Genomic DNA, 17986 nt, shown 5'->3' with positions numbered 1-17986 from the left:
ACAACTTATTTCCTTCAAAGCAACACTTGTATGTACTTTGGCAGGATTTCTTTGCAGGAATACACCATTACTGTCCTAATTTGTTATGATTAATTAACTAGGTTAGAAATCATATCCCTTATTGGAGCTTTCATTGACTTCATCACAGTCAAAAAAAAATAGAGTTTACAGTCTTCCCTTTTTTTCCTTTTAAGATCAAAAACAGCTTTTGATCTTAAATCCTATAGAACGTGCTCCTTTAATTCCCTTTCAATTCTGTGCTATATTCTGAAGTGACCAACCAGACATTATCATCATAATTCCTTATATTCTCCACAATATTTTCACAGAGTTGATCGCATTTGATTTTCATCACAGCCCTGAAAATAAATAGCACAACATTTCTAGTCCTATCTCAGAAAATTAACACTCATATAAGATCAACATAAATCATTGAGCTGTGGTGCAAACCCACATCTTCTGATTCCAGATCTGCTGTTTGAACCTTAAAATTGTACAGTCCATTCAGTTTATTTCATAGATTAAGAAAGTAAGACACACAGAAGTTAAGTGACACAGTATAAATCATGGAGGTAATGGATGCCCATCCTAGAGCAAAACTCCACTTCTTCTATTGTGGAAACTGGTGCTCTTTCTTTGAGTCCACTTAAATGTGATACTTAAATACTTTGCATACATCTTTCAGCAAATTTACAGACTCTTTAATTCATATCCAGCAGAAAACATTGTTTTTTACTAGGATTTTCTTTGGAATTGACATGCCATTTTTCCAGTTTCGTTCTTGCCTTGCCTAAGAATGCCTCTGAGACAAGTGACCATAGGCTTATTTAATTAAAAGGTGTTTAAAACAGCAGAGCTTCTCAAATAATTTTAATGATTTTAAAAGGTGGTGTGGAAAGCATTTTTATTTTAATGTTTTAGAAGGCATTTCCAGAATACAGTTGGTTTAAGGATACTCTGGAAGATGTTAAATGATGAAACGTATTGTAATAATAAAGCAAATACATCAGCTTATTTACTTTTACTGTTCCTGCTGTTAACTGATTTCCAAGATAAATCTTATGTATAACAATGTTTGTCTTGACTATTATTATCATCTAATCATCTTTTTCATAGTGTTTCTTATGCAGTAGCTTGCTCGTTACTTTTTAAAGCGTTTAACATTCTGTATCGAGTGTAACATACATTAATCATTCACCCATTTCACAAACATTTACTGCATGGATGCTTTATGTCAATTATCAGGTAAAATATTAAAAAGGAAACAGACCAAAATCCCTGTGCCTAGGGTACACATAACATAACAAAGAAGACATAATTCAAAAAGAATGTTTGCTGAGTTTATATCATATGCCAACAGGGCCAAGGTAAGAAATGTGAGCACCTAAAGCAGACTAATAATTAACACCCCTTCAGATTCATAATCCATAATGGTTTGTTGAATAATTATTAGAAGAGGCAGAGAGAACATCATCTTTTTATTAAGAAAAAATTATGTATCCTTTTTGCTGTTATTCATAATCAAGGATCCATTAGTTGTGAACCAGGAAAAACCAGGAAAATTTCTGATAAAACCCAAATAGAGCCATTTTAAATTTAAACAATAAAAAGTCACTCACTCTTGGTAGACAGCACTCCTGCATTCAGTTTCAGAAATGTGGATGCTTTCACATGCTTACGCCAGGTCACTGTTAGCTGGGCTGCTCTGAGGATTTCACCTCTTACTGACGTAGGTGAGGGCTGCTGAGGAATTTTTTAATCTGCATTTCTCATTTGACTTTACTCATAAAGTTATTTTCTCCTGAAATAAATTACATATTCCTGGAAATTAAAGTTAATCCTAAATGTGAGTTGGGAACTTTTGACACATTTGACACCTTAATGGTGATCCTCCTTGATACATACATCAGTCCAATCAACATCCCCTTTTATTAAAACTTTGTGATAATCATGAGAAATTTGTCATTTCTTCCTTTTACTAGACGAGCCATTCTTCTGCATATGAACAAAATAAAATGTGGTTTAATCTGCTTGTGGGTATCTTCCCTCCCCAGATTCACTTCATTGGTGATTTACAAAGGATATATAACTCTGCCAATGATAAATGTCTCCTTCTCTTTGCTGTTACATATCCTGCAACTACCAAGTGTTTTTCACTGAAATGATTACTCTTTATTTCAATGCAAAATCATTTAGTGATGTTATTAAAAACACTTTAAGTAAAACAGTTCACACTACATGTGGCTGAATGCTTACAATACCATGGATGAACAAATACTGTCAGATGAACATAAAGCCTCCATCTCCATTTCAGGAGTTTGCTGAATCACTTTGGAAGAAAGCTAAGTTACTATTAACCATTCATTGATTTGCCATACTTAAAGGATTTCATCTGCATGTTCCTTCTCTTGCTAATAAAAAGTACACTTTGATCAGAAATCAACGTTAAACCATCTATTTGGTAAACTTTAAGGACAGGTAGACTTTGTGATTACTGGATAATGAACATCAATACTGAAATTTGTTGTTTTCAAGGAGATAAACTATTTATACATTTGACAGAAAAAAATTCTGTGGCTTAGGAATAAAAGATGTAACTATAAAAACAATTAGGGCAGTAAAGATAGCAAAAGCATTGTGAAAACATACAGAATCCTTTGCTTATTTTGCAATGGCTTTGCCATAGTTGAAGTTGAGAGTTTAACAAAAATAATTACTCCTTGAAGCTATTCATTTCTCTTTTTTATGGGTTTTGAAGCGAGTTTTTTTCTTATTTTGATAAGCATCAATATATATCCCCAAATTAGAATGCACTGTAAGTTTTATGCTTTTAATCCCGGCACTTTGAGAGGGCAAGGTGGGAGGATTGTTTGAGCCCAGGAGTTAAGATTAACCTGGGTGACATAGTGAGACCTTGTCTTAAAAAAAAAAAAAAAAGAAAGAAAGAAAGAGAAAAGAAAGTACTGTAATTTGCTGATACAAAGGGATAAGAATTTTAAAGGGTGAATTGATTCCTTTGAAGATCAAATTTACTGAACTCAGATCAACTCTTTTTTCCCCCATATTCCACATATTTAGTTACCTTTCCTGAAAGGTGGCTTGGCACAGGCATACTGAATTACACAAGACTAACTTCAGAATGCTGATTAACGAATGCTCTTCCAGCTGTAAAATGGACAAGTCAACTAATATACCAGACCTCATTGACAAAGCAGTAGATAGAAAAAGCAACCCACCCCTGGAGGTAAAGTGCATTGTCGTAGGTTTAAAAATGAACCAGCTGGTATGATTCTTTAGGTTAATCTATGAGCAAATTGATTCATGAAATCAACAAATAGTAATACACTTGGGAATTTAGGCATTATAGCAACTATATTAAAATACTTTTGTATTCCTTCTTTGTAAACTAGATGGCAATACATGGTAAGCAAATTATGGAGTGAAAAATATAAATCAAATACAAATATAAGTCAAAAATATAAATACCTCTGATTCCTTCATATGTTCAAATCATTATGACCAATGCCTTATGGGGGATAATTTCTTTTTATTTACTGATTCCTATTCCAGAAGCTTGAAATCTATTTAGGTGGAGAGACTGTAAGTATTTAAGAGTGAATATTAATATCTTGAAGTAATAGTTATTATTTCAAGTTATCCCTATCCTCAGTTAGGGAGTCTGTTGTCTAGAGTGATTAAAGAAGTTGTCCAAAGTCATGTAGCTCATAAGTGGCACCTAACTGTGTTCTGTCACTGGTCTTTCTCCTTGCAGAGACTATACCTCAGCCCTGTGCCACAGCACAATGCACGCTTAATTCTTAAATGCTTTGGGCATACAGCTACTCTGTTGTTTAGTTAGGTTGAAAATATCACAGGCTTTTTTTAAATCATGACAACAAATGCTTTTTCAAGCACTGAATATGATGATCATAATGAACTTTCTTCATTTTGGAGAATCTATAGAGCTTTTAAAATGATAGGTAGTAACAGTCCAAAGGGATTTTAAAATTACTTATTTAATAGGGGCTCTTGCTGGCAAGTTTGCCTTAGAGATCTGTGCATCTCCCAATAAGAAGATAAGTGCTTATTAGAAACGTGTTTAAGAAACTTGGTCTACTTTCCAAAACAGTAAACAATGAGGATATTTCCTGAACTCTTAAGAAAAATTATTTCTAATTATGTAAAATTAAGTGCAAATAGTACCAGCATAGTTAATAACACCATCAGGGTGATGGACCTTCCCCCTGAGAGACAGCTGTAAATTACATAAAATAACAGTTCAGGAAATGAATCAGGCTTGTCACCATATACCATAACTCTGTATTCTTATTTTAAAATATATTGTGTGTTACAAATTGGAGGACTTGGTGGAATCTAAAAAAGTTGGTCCTATAGAAGTAGAGAGTAGAATGGGGGTTATCAGGGGCTGGGTGGTTTGGGAAGGTGGTTGGGGAGATGTTGGTCAAAGATACAAAATTTCAGTTAGACAGGAGGGATAAGTTCAAGATATCTGTTGCACAACATGGTGACTATAGTATTGTACTCTTGAAAATGCTAAGAGAGTGCATGTGGATCTCACCACAAAAACGATGACTATAGGAAGTAATGCATATGTTAATTAGCTAGATTTAATACACAGCTTTACATACAATTTTATCTGTCAATGTAATTTTAAAAATTGGAGGACCCGACCTCTAGAGACTTAATTGTGAGTTACTGTGCTTTTAGCAATTTTGGAATATATAATATATATTTATATAGTAGAATATATATATTTCCATAGAAGATTTGAAATAAATGCTGTGATTCTGTGGGTAAACCACCATGAATTATTTGACAGCTGTAAATATGTTCAAATAGGCTTGCCATATTGACATTAATCCCACCCTAAGGAGTGCAGTGCGGATGGCTCATGGGATAAAGCAAGGGAGCCTGTGTTTTTGCTGGTCACTTGGGCTTCTGCTTTTTCTTTTCCCCAAGATAAGATGCCAATATGCAGACCTTTAAAAATACTAACCATGCGTCTTCTATAGGGTGGGATCATTTTAGATTAAAATGTTATCTGAGGGTTCTAAGGGTTTGGAAAGAAAGTGATGCAAGTGATGTTTATCTGTCAGCACACATGTGTGTATTGGGTATCCACATATGTTCCAGGGTTTGGGCAGCAGCATGGCTGAGAAAGTCATCCAGTAATTTTATGGCTGTAGCATACAGGAAGATGCAAGGGGTCTTCATTGGAAGAAATATGACAAAGAGTTGAAAGGGGACTACAGTAAGCTGATAGAAGTCTAGGGGCTCCATCAATGGTAGACTGGATAAAGAAAATATGATACATATATACCATGGAATACTACGCAGCCATAAAAAAGAATGAGATCAGGTCCTTTGCAGGGATATGGATGGAGCTGGAGGCCATTATCCTTAGCAAACTAACATAGGAACAGAAAACCAAATACCAAATGTTCTCACTGATAAGTGGGAGCTAAATGATAAGAACACATGGACATATAGAGAGGAACAACACACACTGGGGCCTATTGGTGGGTGGAGGGTGGGAGTAGGGAGAAGATCAGGAAAAATAACTAATGGGTACTAAGCTTAATACCTGGGTGATGAAGTAATCTGTACAACAAACCCCAATGACACAAGTTTACCTGTGTAACAAACCTGCACATGTACCCCTGAACTTAAAATAAATGTTAAAACATTTTTTTAAAAAAAGATTAATTGAAACCTATAAAATGGAAGAAAGTTTAAAATTGGACAAATACTATGTACTAGGTGAAGACTAAATATATGCCAATAAGCATTTAATGTATCTTGTCTTAGATTTTATATTAAATAATAAAAAGTTGAAAAGAAGTCGAGGGGCTCACAGAACACTGTGGGAGAAGGGGTTGAGAGAGAGAAATGGTATTTTCAAAGACAAATTGCAAGGAGTTGCTGGCCAAGAGGCCAGAGTTCCAACGGAAATGATGAGAAGTTTGTCCAAAAGGAGGTTAACTAAAATGGCTTTAGCCTGAAGGGTTGGAGTAGAGAATACGAGTCAGAGAAGACATTTCTTTAAAGATCAGGCCCTCGGCCGGGTGTGTTCGCTCACACCTGTAATCCCAGCACTTTGGGAGGCTGAGGCAGGCAGATCACGAGGTCAAGAGATCAAGACCATCCTGGCCAACATGGTGAAACCCTGTTACTACTAAAAATACAAAAATTAGCTGGGCATGGCGGCGCAGGCCTGTAGTCCCAGCTACTCGGGAGGCTGAGGCAGGAGAATCGGTTGAACCTGGGAGGTGGAGGTTGCAGCGAGCCAAGATCACGCCACTGCACTCCAGCTCGGCGACAGAGCAAGACTCCATCTCAACAGAAAGAAACAAGGAAAAAAGAAAATCACTCCCTGAAAGCAGGCTCTTCGTCTGAAAAGAGATTGAAAGCTACCATCATATTTTTGAACCAGATTAATGAAATATTGCTGTAATGCTTAAAAGCAAAGAGTCTACACTCAAACTGCCTGGGTTTGAATCCCGGCTTTGCCACCAGTTGTGTGACATTTGTAAATCATGCAATAGCTCTGTGTCCGAGGAAAAATGGATGAGTATCTACTTTGTAGGGCTGTTAACAGGATTAACTGAGTTAATTTATGTAAAGCCCTACAGCAGTGCCTAGGGGGTAAATTTCAATTCATAATAGTTGTTAGAATAACAGTAAGTATATATACCAGCCACTATTATTATTACTACTACTTCTTTTCCCAAGCAGGGGACTTCAGATAATGTCATTGAGCACATGGTGTGCTGTGCTTCTCAAGCCAGCTTTTAATTACTGAGCCCTTTCTTTAAACAAAATTAAATAATTAGAACATATAAAGCCTAGACGGTTTGGTTGAATTGGCTGGTGCCTGGAACACTGGCTGTTGCCCCTCCTTCTCTTGACTCTCATGGAGACCCCTAGGGCATCACTGTGGAACACATTTGGAAAACTGCTGATGCAAGGGAAAGAATCCAAGGCCTCGAATCTAAGACCTGAAATCAGATCTTATCTACCATTAATGGGCCGTGTAACCTTCAGTAGGTTAATATCCTCCCTGGCCTCACGTTCCTGATCCATATACTGTAAGAATTAGACCAGTTTAGTGGTTTTCAAACTCTGCTCCCTTAAACCCTAAGAGTTCCAGAGAAGCACGATAGCAAGATTTGGGAAATAGGTGGCGTGGAGCCCCATAATTTTGAAAAGCTAGGGCTCCTCTCTTTTATTCATTGGAATTCCATATTTGTTTGAAGAATGAGTACCACTGCTAAAGTCGTTTTGACCAGATGATCTTAAAGGTTCGTTCAGGTTCCATTACTCTGTCATTATTCTTTAGAAATTTATGAGATTTATTGAACCAAAGTAGCAGAAGTAAGAATATTAATGAAGGCAACAAATAATAAATCTGAGGAAACTGAGTAATGCGGAAAACTGCATGGACTCCTCACAAGATGCTATAAAGTGACTAGCAGATGTTGGTATATCTCATATTTAGAGAAAAGGTGAAACCTCTGTTACCTGAATCTTATTTTGATAATTTGGCTGATCGTGTTCATGGGAGCATAGGCTGGCACAATGACAAGTAGTCTTGTGGACCAATAAGAAATATTATGATAGGAATATTATATACTTAGAACCAGAAGACAACAAAAACGAACAGTTATTTAAACATTGCCTGTCGTAGGACTTTTCTTGGTGGTTAGTGATTTCAGAAAATGTGTCCCTTCCAAAGCAAATGTCACATTAAAATTCTACATTGGTGATCACTGTGTTGCTATTGGAAGTGTATGTGAACTCAGACACTCTTGGATTGGTTGGTTTGAACAGTGTATTTAAGTAAAAAAGTTACGGTGTTCCCTCTGGTCATAAAATCTGTACTGATTAGAGAGCCTCTAGGCCATGTTTATGGCTTGGATTGGCCCTATGTTTAGTTCTCCACATTTTCAGCTTTCTGAAAGCAAAGAAAAACCTATAAACATATGTGAATATATAAAAAGAATAGTAGCATCTGTTTTTGTGTAATTTTGATAATGATTAATATGCAACAACAAGGGCTGACGCCCCTTATAAGCTTCACATATGGTGTGAGTTGAAGGCCACCCAGTGATTTTTCTCTCCAATTATATCTCCCTTCCACCATTCAAAACTCTCACTATTGTGCCATTGTGTGTGTGTGTGTGTGTGTGTGTGTGTGTGAAGGTATAACACTTTCACTGCTGAAATATGTTAGCTTGAAGTGATATCACCCATTAACACTTCAACATGGATTAATTTATCAGATTACTTTCAGAGAGTTGGGTCCACAGGGACTGACTCTAGGGTCTACTTGCAATTCAATCAGGATGGAATTCAGAAAGGTCTGCAGAAGGGAGGGGAAAGGTGCATCCACACGTGGGCCAGAGCAAGGAATGTTGGGAGCCAGGAAGCCCTACTGGGCCCAGCAAACAACAAGATGTTGACCGAAGGAAGGGCACGCATATCAAGGGGGAATACGTAGGCTAAACTTCGCCCTGTCATGAGCTAGTACAGTGCCTTGTACATAATCCATCTTCAGCAGATGATAGTTAAATCAAATTATTTTTGCCCTAGGATGGTTTTGGCTAAAACTAAAGTTAAGATTTCATGCTAATTTTTTTGTTATTAAAAAAGGTTTTGTGTATGGCTTATTTTCTAAAATCAAGTTTCTTAGAGACAAGATTTTCTGTTTTAAATTTGTTTAAATAATACATTTTGTGCCAGAAAGATTCTTTTTAAGGGAAAACACTTCATATATAAAGCATAATTATTCCTTTAATAAGACTTTTTTTTATTATAGCCATTGAATAACACATCTGCTGCGAGGATGTTATTTTTTTTCCATCAGTCCTTGTACGCAGCTTTGATTGGAAGAAGTAAGATATACATCTCCTTCAAATAGTGAATCTCCTTCATGTGATCTTATTTTGTTATGACAGATTTTATTATGAAAGCTTTGAATAGCCCTCTTTTTAAGAAAATACTTTTTAAAAATGTAATTCTCTGTCTCAACTCTATAAGTTACGGTGACTATTGATTTCAGAAAAAAAGTAACTTAAGAGCCTCTTTCTCCAGTACTAATATCAATATTGCTCCACAAAACATTTTATATCAAAGGCTTCTGAAGAAGAAATTTTAATAAGCCTCCTCTCCATACTTTTTATTCTATAGGCTTTACGCACATCTGCTGTTTTCAGAACAAGCTCACAACTGTTACAGTGTCTTTATATAGTAAAACCAGAAGACAGTCCTCAACCCAGGTGCCTTGGTTTAAGCTTTCATTCCATGTTATTTATATCACTCTTCTGATGTACTCATTAAACATATCATATCCACACAATAAAGTTTAAGAATAAGCTTTTTAAAAAGTTTTAAAAATACATTTTCACCAAACATATTACAAGAGTTGAATTAACCTTTTCCTATTTGTTTCCAGGGCTACAGCAACACACCGGGGCCAGGTTATTTTCAAAGATGCTTTAGCCCAGCAGTTGTGTGAACAAGGAGGTAAGCGTCACATTTGATTTGTTTGTGTTATGCCCAAACCATTCATGGTAGGTCCTGTGTTCTATGTACCAAGTAAGCATTTCATTATGATTACTTAATCGTAAGCTTTAAAAATTTAAGTATTGACCCTTCGTATCACTAATAGTTATTTAGTAATTACTAACAAAGATCTATAGACTTCTGAAGATACCAAGTGTGAGCAAAAGAAAATTTATTTTCATAATTTTTTTCTAATGAATTACCTTTAGTTATTCTGGAAGTACAAATCTTAGTAGTAATTTTTAAATTCTACAAACTGTGTCTGCTTAATTTACCACTTAAATATCCTGTCAGCTTTGTTGAAAATGTTTCTGATTATTGCTTTTAACATTTGATCATATTATACATGATTATGTGTACAGTATCTATGGGCCTGTTTCAACTGTGTGCACTATTAATTTCAGACTTGTGTGGCTAGACATTGTATCAATTTAGATTAAATTTTACATAATGTCAGATATGTGTGACCGGGATGCATGCACATGCACACACAAACACAGCACAATGAAAAAGTTAAAACCAGGATCCATGCTCTGATGCTCATTTGTTCCCCCTATCCCTTGAGTTTCCACCCTACTTTGTGTTTCCATTATAGCATTTACCACTTCATAGAGAATTTTTCTCTGAAAAGGGGTGGATGTTGCCCTAGAGAGACTGAGCTTCTCAAGTATGGGGACTATGCCTTAAGGGACTTTGGTTCCCCAGATGCTGACATAGAGCTTACCGTGTAAGTCATTCTAAAAATCTTGATAGATTGAATACAAGTTTGTCTTAGCTGTACATATATTCCTTGATTTCAGCATCTTGATAATGAAAACATTTGACATCAGTCTTTGTAAATGTCATGCCATTTTCATTGTTTATTGTAAGTATAGTATTAATTTTTGTTTAGAATGACATTTGGGGGGGAATTTGTTAACTTTTAGAATTATATTACTGAATTTAAAGGAAATTTCTATCAATTTTCTCTCTGCTAAAGAATATCTGATGGGCTTTCGAGAGAAATGAGGAAAAATTATATCGGTTTTTGAGATACCTAAGAAAATACCATTTATTATTAGTTATATAGATCACAATATGACTTTATCTAAGTAACGTGATGCTTAATGGTTATTAATGGCAAAATCCTGATGATTTACACACATAGTTCTTGAATTATAAAACTTCATTCTAGTTATAGTTTCAAACATATTATCAGTATTCCTGGGTTTAAGAGATTTTTATCCTGTGACTTTTGAGAGTACAGATATTAAAATGTGCCTTTGTAGGTAGGCTCAAGAATTTGATCATAATACAAATTTTCTTCCAGACTATGAAATTGCTCACATTACTGAAAATATAGAACACCACATAGCAGTGAACATTAATATCCTGGAAAATTTATAGTGTCAGAAAAAGAAATGTCTAATTTTATTAACATTTACCATTGTCTAAAAACTAATTTCTTTTAAGCCTTAAATTTTTTAGTCTTTTCTATTATAAATGAATTATTGGGGTTGGTTTCATTTAAAATGAAAAGAAAAAGCCAAGAAAAACCAATGGGAAAGAAATCTCAACCAGTGAGGAAAAGAAAAATGCCTTCTATAGTAGTATTACACATAAGCATGATTTACACAATGGTACATGTGGATATTATTAAAAACGCTGTACAGCCCAGGACCAGAAGAAAAACACTGAGCTTTTCAATAGCATCTAACTCATTGAAAGTATATCAGTCTATCCAAGATAAAGTGAAAAATAATGCTAACGAGAGTGCAAGAGTGATGGCTTTCTACTGTCAGGAAATAATAAGGAAAATAATGTGTGCTATAAACTATATATTTATTCTGGCCTTATCTATTTTTAATTAAAACAGTAATTGTCTCCTCAAATAAAATAACATTTTATCATGTAATCATTTTTTATGTATTGGGTAAGGACTATCTAATATATTTATTAGAGGAAAAACAATTGCAGTCACCATGTACCACAGCACAGTGCCTTTCCATTTTAACACGCTCAGTATGTTTGTTGATTTTAATTAAATTAAACAATTCAAGCAAAGCAAACTTTTTTCTGTGGATCCTGAGGATATCTGTTATGACAAGACTGTATTGCTTGCTAAACATATTGAAAAAGTAAAAAGATTAGAAACTGTACTCATTATGTCTTAGAGGGTCTGTAATCTTAATCCCTTTTCTTATAAAACATTCATTGAAAGTTTTTTTTTTTTTTTTTTTGTGACAAAGTCTCGCTCTGTCACCCAGGCTGGAGTGCAGTGACGTAATCTCGGCTAACCACAACCTCCACCTCCTGGGTTCAAGCGATTCTCCTGCCTCAGCCTCCTGAGTAGCTGGGATTACAGGTGTGTGCCACTGCACCCGGCTAATTTTTTGTATTTTTAGTAGAGACGAGGTTTCACCATGTTGGCCAGGCTAGTCTTGAACTCCTGACCTCAGGTAATCAGCCTGCCTCAACCTCCCAAAGTGCTAGGATTACAGGCATGAGCCACCGCACCCTACCGAAAGTCATTATTCTGCAAAACTTTATACAGCACCCGCAAGACCTCTGTCCTAGCTCACAGTGCTAAATAAGGATATGAAAGTGAAAAGGACCCATTTCCTATTCTTGAGGAACTCACAGGCTAAGATACAAATGACGGATCTATGGATCACAGAGGTAGCTAAGTTTGCCTGGAGGTGTTAGGAAAGGCATCCCAGGAAGGTAGACCTGAATGGCTAGTGAGGTTTAAGAAAAAAGGAGAGGAGGCCGCGCGCAGTGGGTCATGCCTGTAATCCCAGCACTTTGGGAGGCTGAGGCAAGCAGATCACTTGAGGTCAGGAGTTCGAGACCAGCCTGGCCAACATGGTGAAACCCTGTCTCTACCAAAAATACAAAAAATAGCCGGGCGTGGTGGTGCGGGCTTGTAATCCCAGCTACTCAGGAGGCTGAGGCAGGAGAATGGCTTGAACCTGGGAGGCGGAGGTTGCAGTGAGCCGAAATTTCACCACTGAATTCCAGCCTGAGTGACAGTGAGACTCTGTCAAAAGAAAGAAAGAGAGAGAGAGAGAGGGAGGGAGCGAGGGAGAGAGAGAGAGAGAGAGGGAGCGAGGGAGAGAGAGAGAGAGGGAGCGAGGGAGGGAGCGAGGGAGGGAGGGAGGGAGAGAGAGAGAGGGAGAGAGAGGGAGCAAGGGAGAGAGAGAAAGAGAGAGAGAGACAGGGAGGGAGCGAGGGAGGGAGGGAGAGAGAAAGAGAGACAGGGAGGGAGCGAGGGAGGGAGGGAGAGAGAGAGAGAGGGAGAGACAGAGAGAGAGAAAGAAAGGAAGAAAGGAAGAAGAAGGAAGGAAGGAAGGAAGGAAGGAAGGAAGGAAGGAAGGAAGGAAGGAAAGAAGGAAGGAAGGAAGGAAGGAAGGAGAACCATCTATCTCCTCCTTCCCATTCTCGCTGACCCACCTCACATCAGGGCCCAGCAGTGCCTCCTTTGGGAACTGCCGAATATCCTCCCTCAGGATTTTTCTGCTCCTATTTTCATGGTGCCTTTACAGAGCTGCTATAATGAGCTTTCTAAAATGGAAATATGCTTCTTTCATTTGCCTGCTTAAAACCCTTCACTATCTCAATTGGAAGCAATAGTTTATCTTCAGAGTGAAATTCCTGCTGCTTATCAACATGCAAGGAAAATCCCTTACAATCTGGCTTCAGTTGGCCTCTCCTACCTCATTTCTTGTCATCCTCTCATTTTTACCTTAAAACTCCCTGAATGCACCTCGCTCTATCATCCTGGTGCTATCTGCACCCTATACTCTCCAAGTTTTCTTTGCCTGGGCTATCCTTTTACATCCTTTTGTTCTGTCTAACTCGGGCTGTCAGACCCTGCTTAGGGTATCACTCCCTCCCTCCAGAGAAAACATCTTTGATTCCCTCCCTCTTCCCCTCAGGCTGGTCTAGACAACCCTCATACATAACTCTCTCTACAGAATTCTCAAGGCACATTAAATAGGAATGCTCTCAACACTGTTATGTGCCAGACACTACTCCAAGCACTCATCTAATCTTCACAACTCATCTAATCTTCACAGCAACCCTCTGAAAAAGAAACCATTATTATCTACACTTTGAAGATGAGGAAACAAAGGCACAGGGAGAGCAACTTACTTGTGCATTCATTCATTCGTTCATTCATTTGACAACTATTTATTGCATGTTGTCATAAGAACATCATCACAATGCCTTGTCTGCCATGAGATATATGCTCCTTGAGGGTAAGGGCTGTGCTTTTTACTATGGAATCTCTAAAGCTTCTCACAATATGTGCTGCACAGTATGCACCTCATAAATGTTTGTCAAATGAATAAGCAAACAATTAAACTACAATAGTCTGATAGATAGGAAAGAGGAGGCTAGCCAGTAATTCATTATTGCTAAACCATGAGGCCTGGAAAGGTAAGTGCAGCAGATCATGCAGGACCTTCTGTTAATGCTCAGGGACTTAGGCATTCTGCAGTTGGTGGGAAGGAAGCAGGAGAGTGATAGAACAATTAAATCTAATGGGGGTTGGGGGTGGAATGTGTTGCAGGATTATTGACAGATTAAAGGCAGATGATGGACAGGCAGACAAGGGTAGACAGATTATTGTGAAATGAGAAATAAATGCTGGGCAGTTTAAAGTTGAGGCTTTGAAAAAACGTGATCATTATACATTACATGTATTACTGTGATTAGATCTTGGAGGCCAGAAAGAAGGGGATATGTTAGAGAGACCTAGAGAAGGTATGGGGGTGCAGGTGAGAACAGGGAGGAAACCTGGGGCTACTCCGTCACTTCTGGCCTGGGTGACTGGGTGGACATTGATGCCAGGAACAGAGAAGAAATAAAGAAAATGTTAGAGGTGTTTGGAAGAAAAGATAATCAATTGCACTTCCACATGTTGGCTCTGAGGGAGTTGCAGAGTTCTCCAGCAGCCTGCTGAGAAGGGGGCCTGTCACTGGCTGGGGCAGCCAAGGAGATTTGAGAACCATCAGCCTATTGATGCTGCAGAGGCAATGCATTCATTAGGGAGATGGTTGGAGCATGGAGGAAGCAGCCAAGTGAGGAAGACCAGTGACTGAGCAGGGATGGGAGGAAGAGGGAACTCTGGAGAAGAGGCAAGCCTCTGAGGTGAGGGGAACTGAGGGAAGAAATCTGAACATGGTAGAGGTGTCCAACAAGGACAAACAGAGAGGATGGTGGGTAGAAAAGGACCTTAGGGTTTTACAAGCAGAAGGTGATTGGCAATTTGGGCTGGGCGTGGTGGCTCACACCTGTAATCCCAGCACTTTGGGAGGCCGAGGCGGGCAGATCACCTGAGGTCAGGAGTTTGAGACCAGCCTGGCCAACATAGTGAAACCCCACCTCTACTAAAAATAGAAAAAATTAGCCAGGCATGGTGGCAGGTGCCTGTAGTCCCAGCTACTCCAGAAGCCGAGTACAAGAGAATCGCTTAAACCTGGGAGGCAGAGGTTGCAGTGAGCCTAGATTGTGCCACTACATTCCAGCCTGGGCAACAGAGCAAGACTCCACCTCAAAAAAAAAAAAAAAAAAAGAAGTAGGCGATTGGCAATTTGGCTGAAAATGAGGGTGGTTTTAGGTGAGGCGAGACCACATGATGCAGCTTTGTAGCATGGAAAGCTTCTAGCTCAATCTTTGGAGTCAGGCAGTCAAGGGAAGACAGATTACTGTGACATGAGAAATAAATCCTGGGCAGTTTAAAATTGAGGCTTTGAAAAAATATCACTATAGATTATATATATTACTGTGGACCCAATAAATATGTACCATTATTATTTGTCCATTAAAAAAAACAATTTTTAAAAAAAATAAGGAAGGAAAGAGGTAGGCACCCAGAGAGGAAAGGATTCTGGATTTTCTCTCCCTCTCTCCAGATCAGAGTGTGTTTATTATAGGCTTCCAGTGCCTTGCAGCCAAACACCGCTAGAACACACCTAGTTGAAGTTGAATAGGTTGAACAGGTTGCTTTAGTGCTTGTTGCAGTGTGGGAGAAGGCAAACCATGGGGGAACCATGGGGCATCTCAAGAAGAGGAGGTTACAAAAGGAATTGTTATTATAAGATTTGGGCTGGGCGGGGCGCAGTGGCTCATGCCTGTAATCCCAACACTTTGGGAGGCCAAGACGGGTGGATCACGAAGTCAGGAGATTGAGACGATCTTGGCTAATACAGTGAAACCCCATCTCTACTAAAAATACAAAAAATTAGCTGGGCATGATGGCACATGCCTGTAGTCCCAGCTATTCAGGAGGCTGAGGCAGGAGAATCGCTTGAACCCAGGAGGTGGAGGTAGCAGTGAGCTGAAATCATGCCATTGCACTCCAGCCTAGGCGACGGAGTGAGACTCTGTCTAAAAATAAATAAATAAATAAATAAATAAATAAATAAATAAATAAAGTAAAAAAGATTTGTGCTGTATTTGGTGACTGGGATAGGGTTTAAGGAAGTGGAGCTTTGCTCTGGATTCGATGCTGTCTGGAAGTGGGGACAATTCTGTGGTTAGGTATCTCAGTAAATCTACCATGAGGGCAGACTAGAGCAAGGCTACTGCTGTAATTGATAAAGAAACAGCAGTCACTCCTAAGAGCCAGGAGAGAGGGTGCTTGGCACATTGTGATTTGGAGAGTGCTAAAGTTGTGTCTGTGTTGAGACATGATTAAGAAATAGATGTGTTTCTATCTTGATTCATCACGGTCACAGAGTAGCCTTGTCTGAAGTTGATGTTCTGTGAAATTGTTTATGTTCAATAGGAGGACACCAAGGCCCAGAAGGGATTGCCAGGCCAGGTTCTGGATGTCAGAGGCTACTTTTTTCTTAAATGAGACTGTGGAGAGAATGCTAGTGGGCATGATTTACTTTTGGATTTTAGGCTTTACGAGGGCTTTGAAATCATACAGAAGTGGATTATCTTATTTGTGCTGCCATAACAGGGTGCCACAGACTCGGTAATTGATAAGGACCAGAAATTTATTTTCTCACAGTTCCAAAGGCTGGGAAGTTCAAAATCAAGGTGCTGGCAGGTTTGGTTGTCTGGTGAAGGCTGCTTTAAGCTTCTAAGATGGTGCCTTGATGATGTATCCTCCTAAGAGGAGGAATGCTGTGTCCTCACGTGGTGGAAGGCAAAGGGGCAAGCCAGCTGAGTGTGAAACCTCCTTAATAAGGACCTTAATCCCATTCACAGGGGGAGCAACCCTTATGACCTAATCACTGCTTAAAGGCCCCACCTCTTACTACTGTCACGCTGGCAACACCTGAATTTTGGAGGGGACACATTCAAATCACAGCGTGGATTCAGGCTTTACTTGTGTGACCTTACTTTCCAGAGTCCCTGGCGCAAAGCACAGGTTCAGTACATCATAAAGGGAAGGGATTTTGCTGAAGCAAAATTTTATTCAAGGTCAGTTGGTGTGAAATAAAAAGCAGAAGTAGATCAGTGGGGTAAAATTGTGAATGTTTAATTTTTTAAAAATGTATCTCTGTTTTGTAATTTGTTTACAGTGAACTTACATTATTTGTATTATAAAGAAATAGCACACATTTCCTCCAAAAAGTGTACATAGGGGGTTAGACTTAGGAAGGAGAAGGGACGAGTCTGCTGTGGCAAGGGGAATAAATCCCTTCTCAAGAATCGAAGGAAAATTTTGAATTACAACTCCTATGTCTCCTCCTATATGGTGACTTGCCTGACTCCCTTAACATGCTCTGTCTCTGTTGTGTCATGATTATTTAAACACTCATTTCCCCCAACTGAGAGCTTTTTGAAGGCAAGAACCATGATTTAACTTTTTGGTTTTTTTAACGTTTAATCATGTTTGGCATGCAACATAGACTCAGTAAATGTTTGCTGAATGATCAACTTAAACATTTTACAATTGAAAAATCACTGTCCTTACTGAAAAATCTTTAACCCTGAATGTTTGCTATGGACCATGATGAGGCAGTGTGGCTGCTACTAGCAATGTTCTTCACACTGATTTCTGGTTGTAAAATACATGTACCAGCATATTACAAATTTTTGAAAATTGTGCATGGATTTTCATGTAAACTGTAAGGAGTCCCCTTAATGTTCTTGGAACATAGACCAGATTCAGAGATTTTTTAAAAAATATCTCTGAGGTTCCAAGTAATTGTAAACACACGCCTATCTGCGTTCTGCTGTCATGTCATGGTGCAGACAAGGAGCTAGAGTTTTTCCATCTTTAGTCTGGGGTGCGGGGTTGGCTGGGCTGTATACCCTCAATTATTTTGAGAGTAAAAGATGCTTAGGTTCATTCACTAGCTGTAAAACAAAAAGAACTGAAATTATTCAATATTTAGTACTAAACAAAAATTACTTAATGCTTACCATGTGCCAGGTTCTGTTCTAGGGTAGGTCT

General features: G+C 38.4%; 1 protein-coding gene across 3 annotated transcripts in view; it reads left to right on the top strand.

Moving 5' to 3' along the window:
- RELN (reelin) overlaps window positions 1-17986 on the top strand; it is a 520521-nt gene that overhangs the window by 197875 nt on the left and 304660 nt on the right. For all 3 annotated transcript variants that reach the window (XM_003825720.5, XM_055114793.2, XM_063606317.1), the window contains exon 4: window positions 9476-9546. In XM_003825720.5, the coding sequence (XP_003825768.3) occupies window positions 9476-9546 (71 nt within the window). The remainder of the gene's footprint in view (window positions 1-9475; window positions 9547-17986) is intronic.

Source organism: Pan paniscus, chromosome 6 (assembly GCF_029289425.2).
Source record: "Pan paniscus chromosome 6, NHGRI_mPanPan1-v2.0_pri, whole genome shotgun sequence".
NCBI classification, from domain to species: domain Eukaryota; kingdom Metazoa; phylum Chordata; class Mammalia; order Primates; family Hominidae; genus Pan; species Pan paniscus.
Note: the sequence above shows the minus strand (reverse complement) of the source record. Positions and strands in the feature narration are given on the sequence as shown.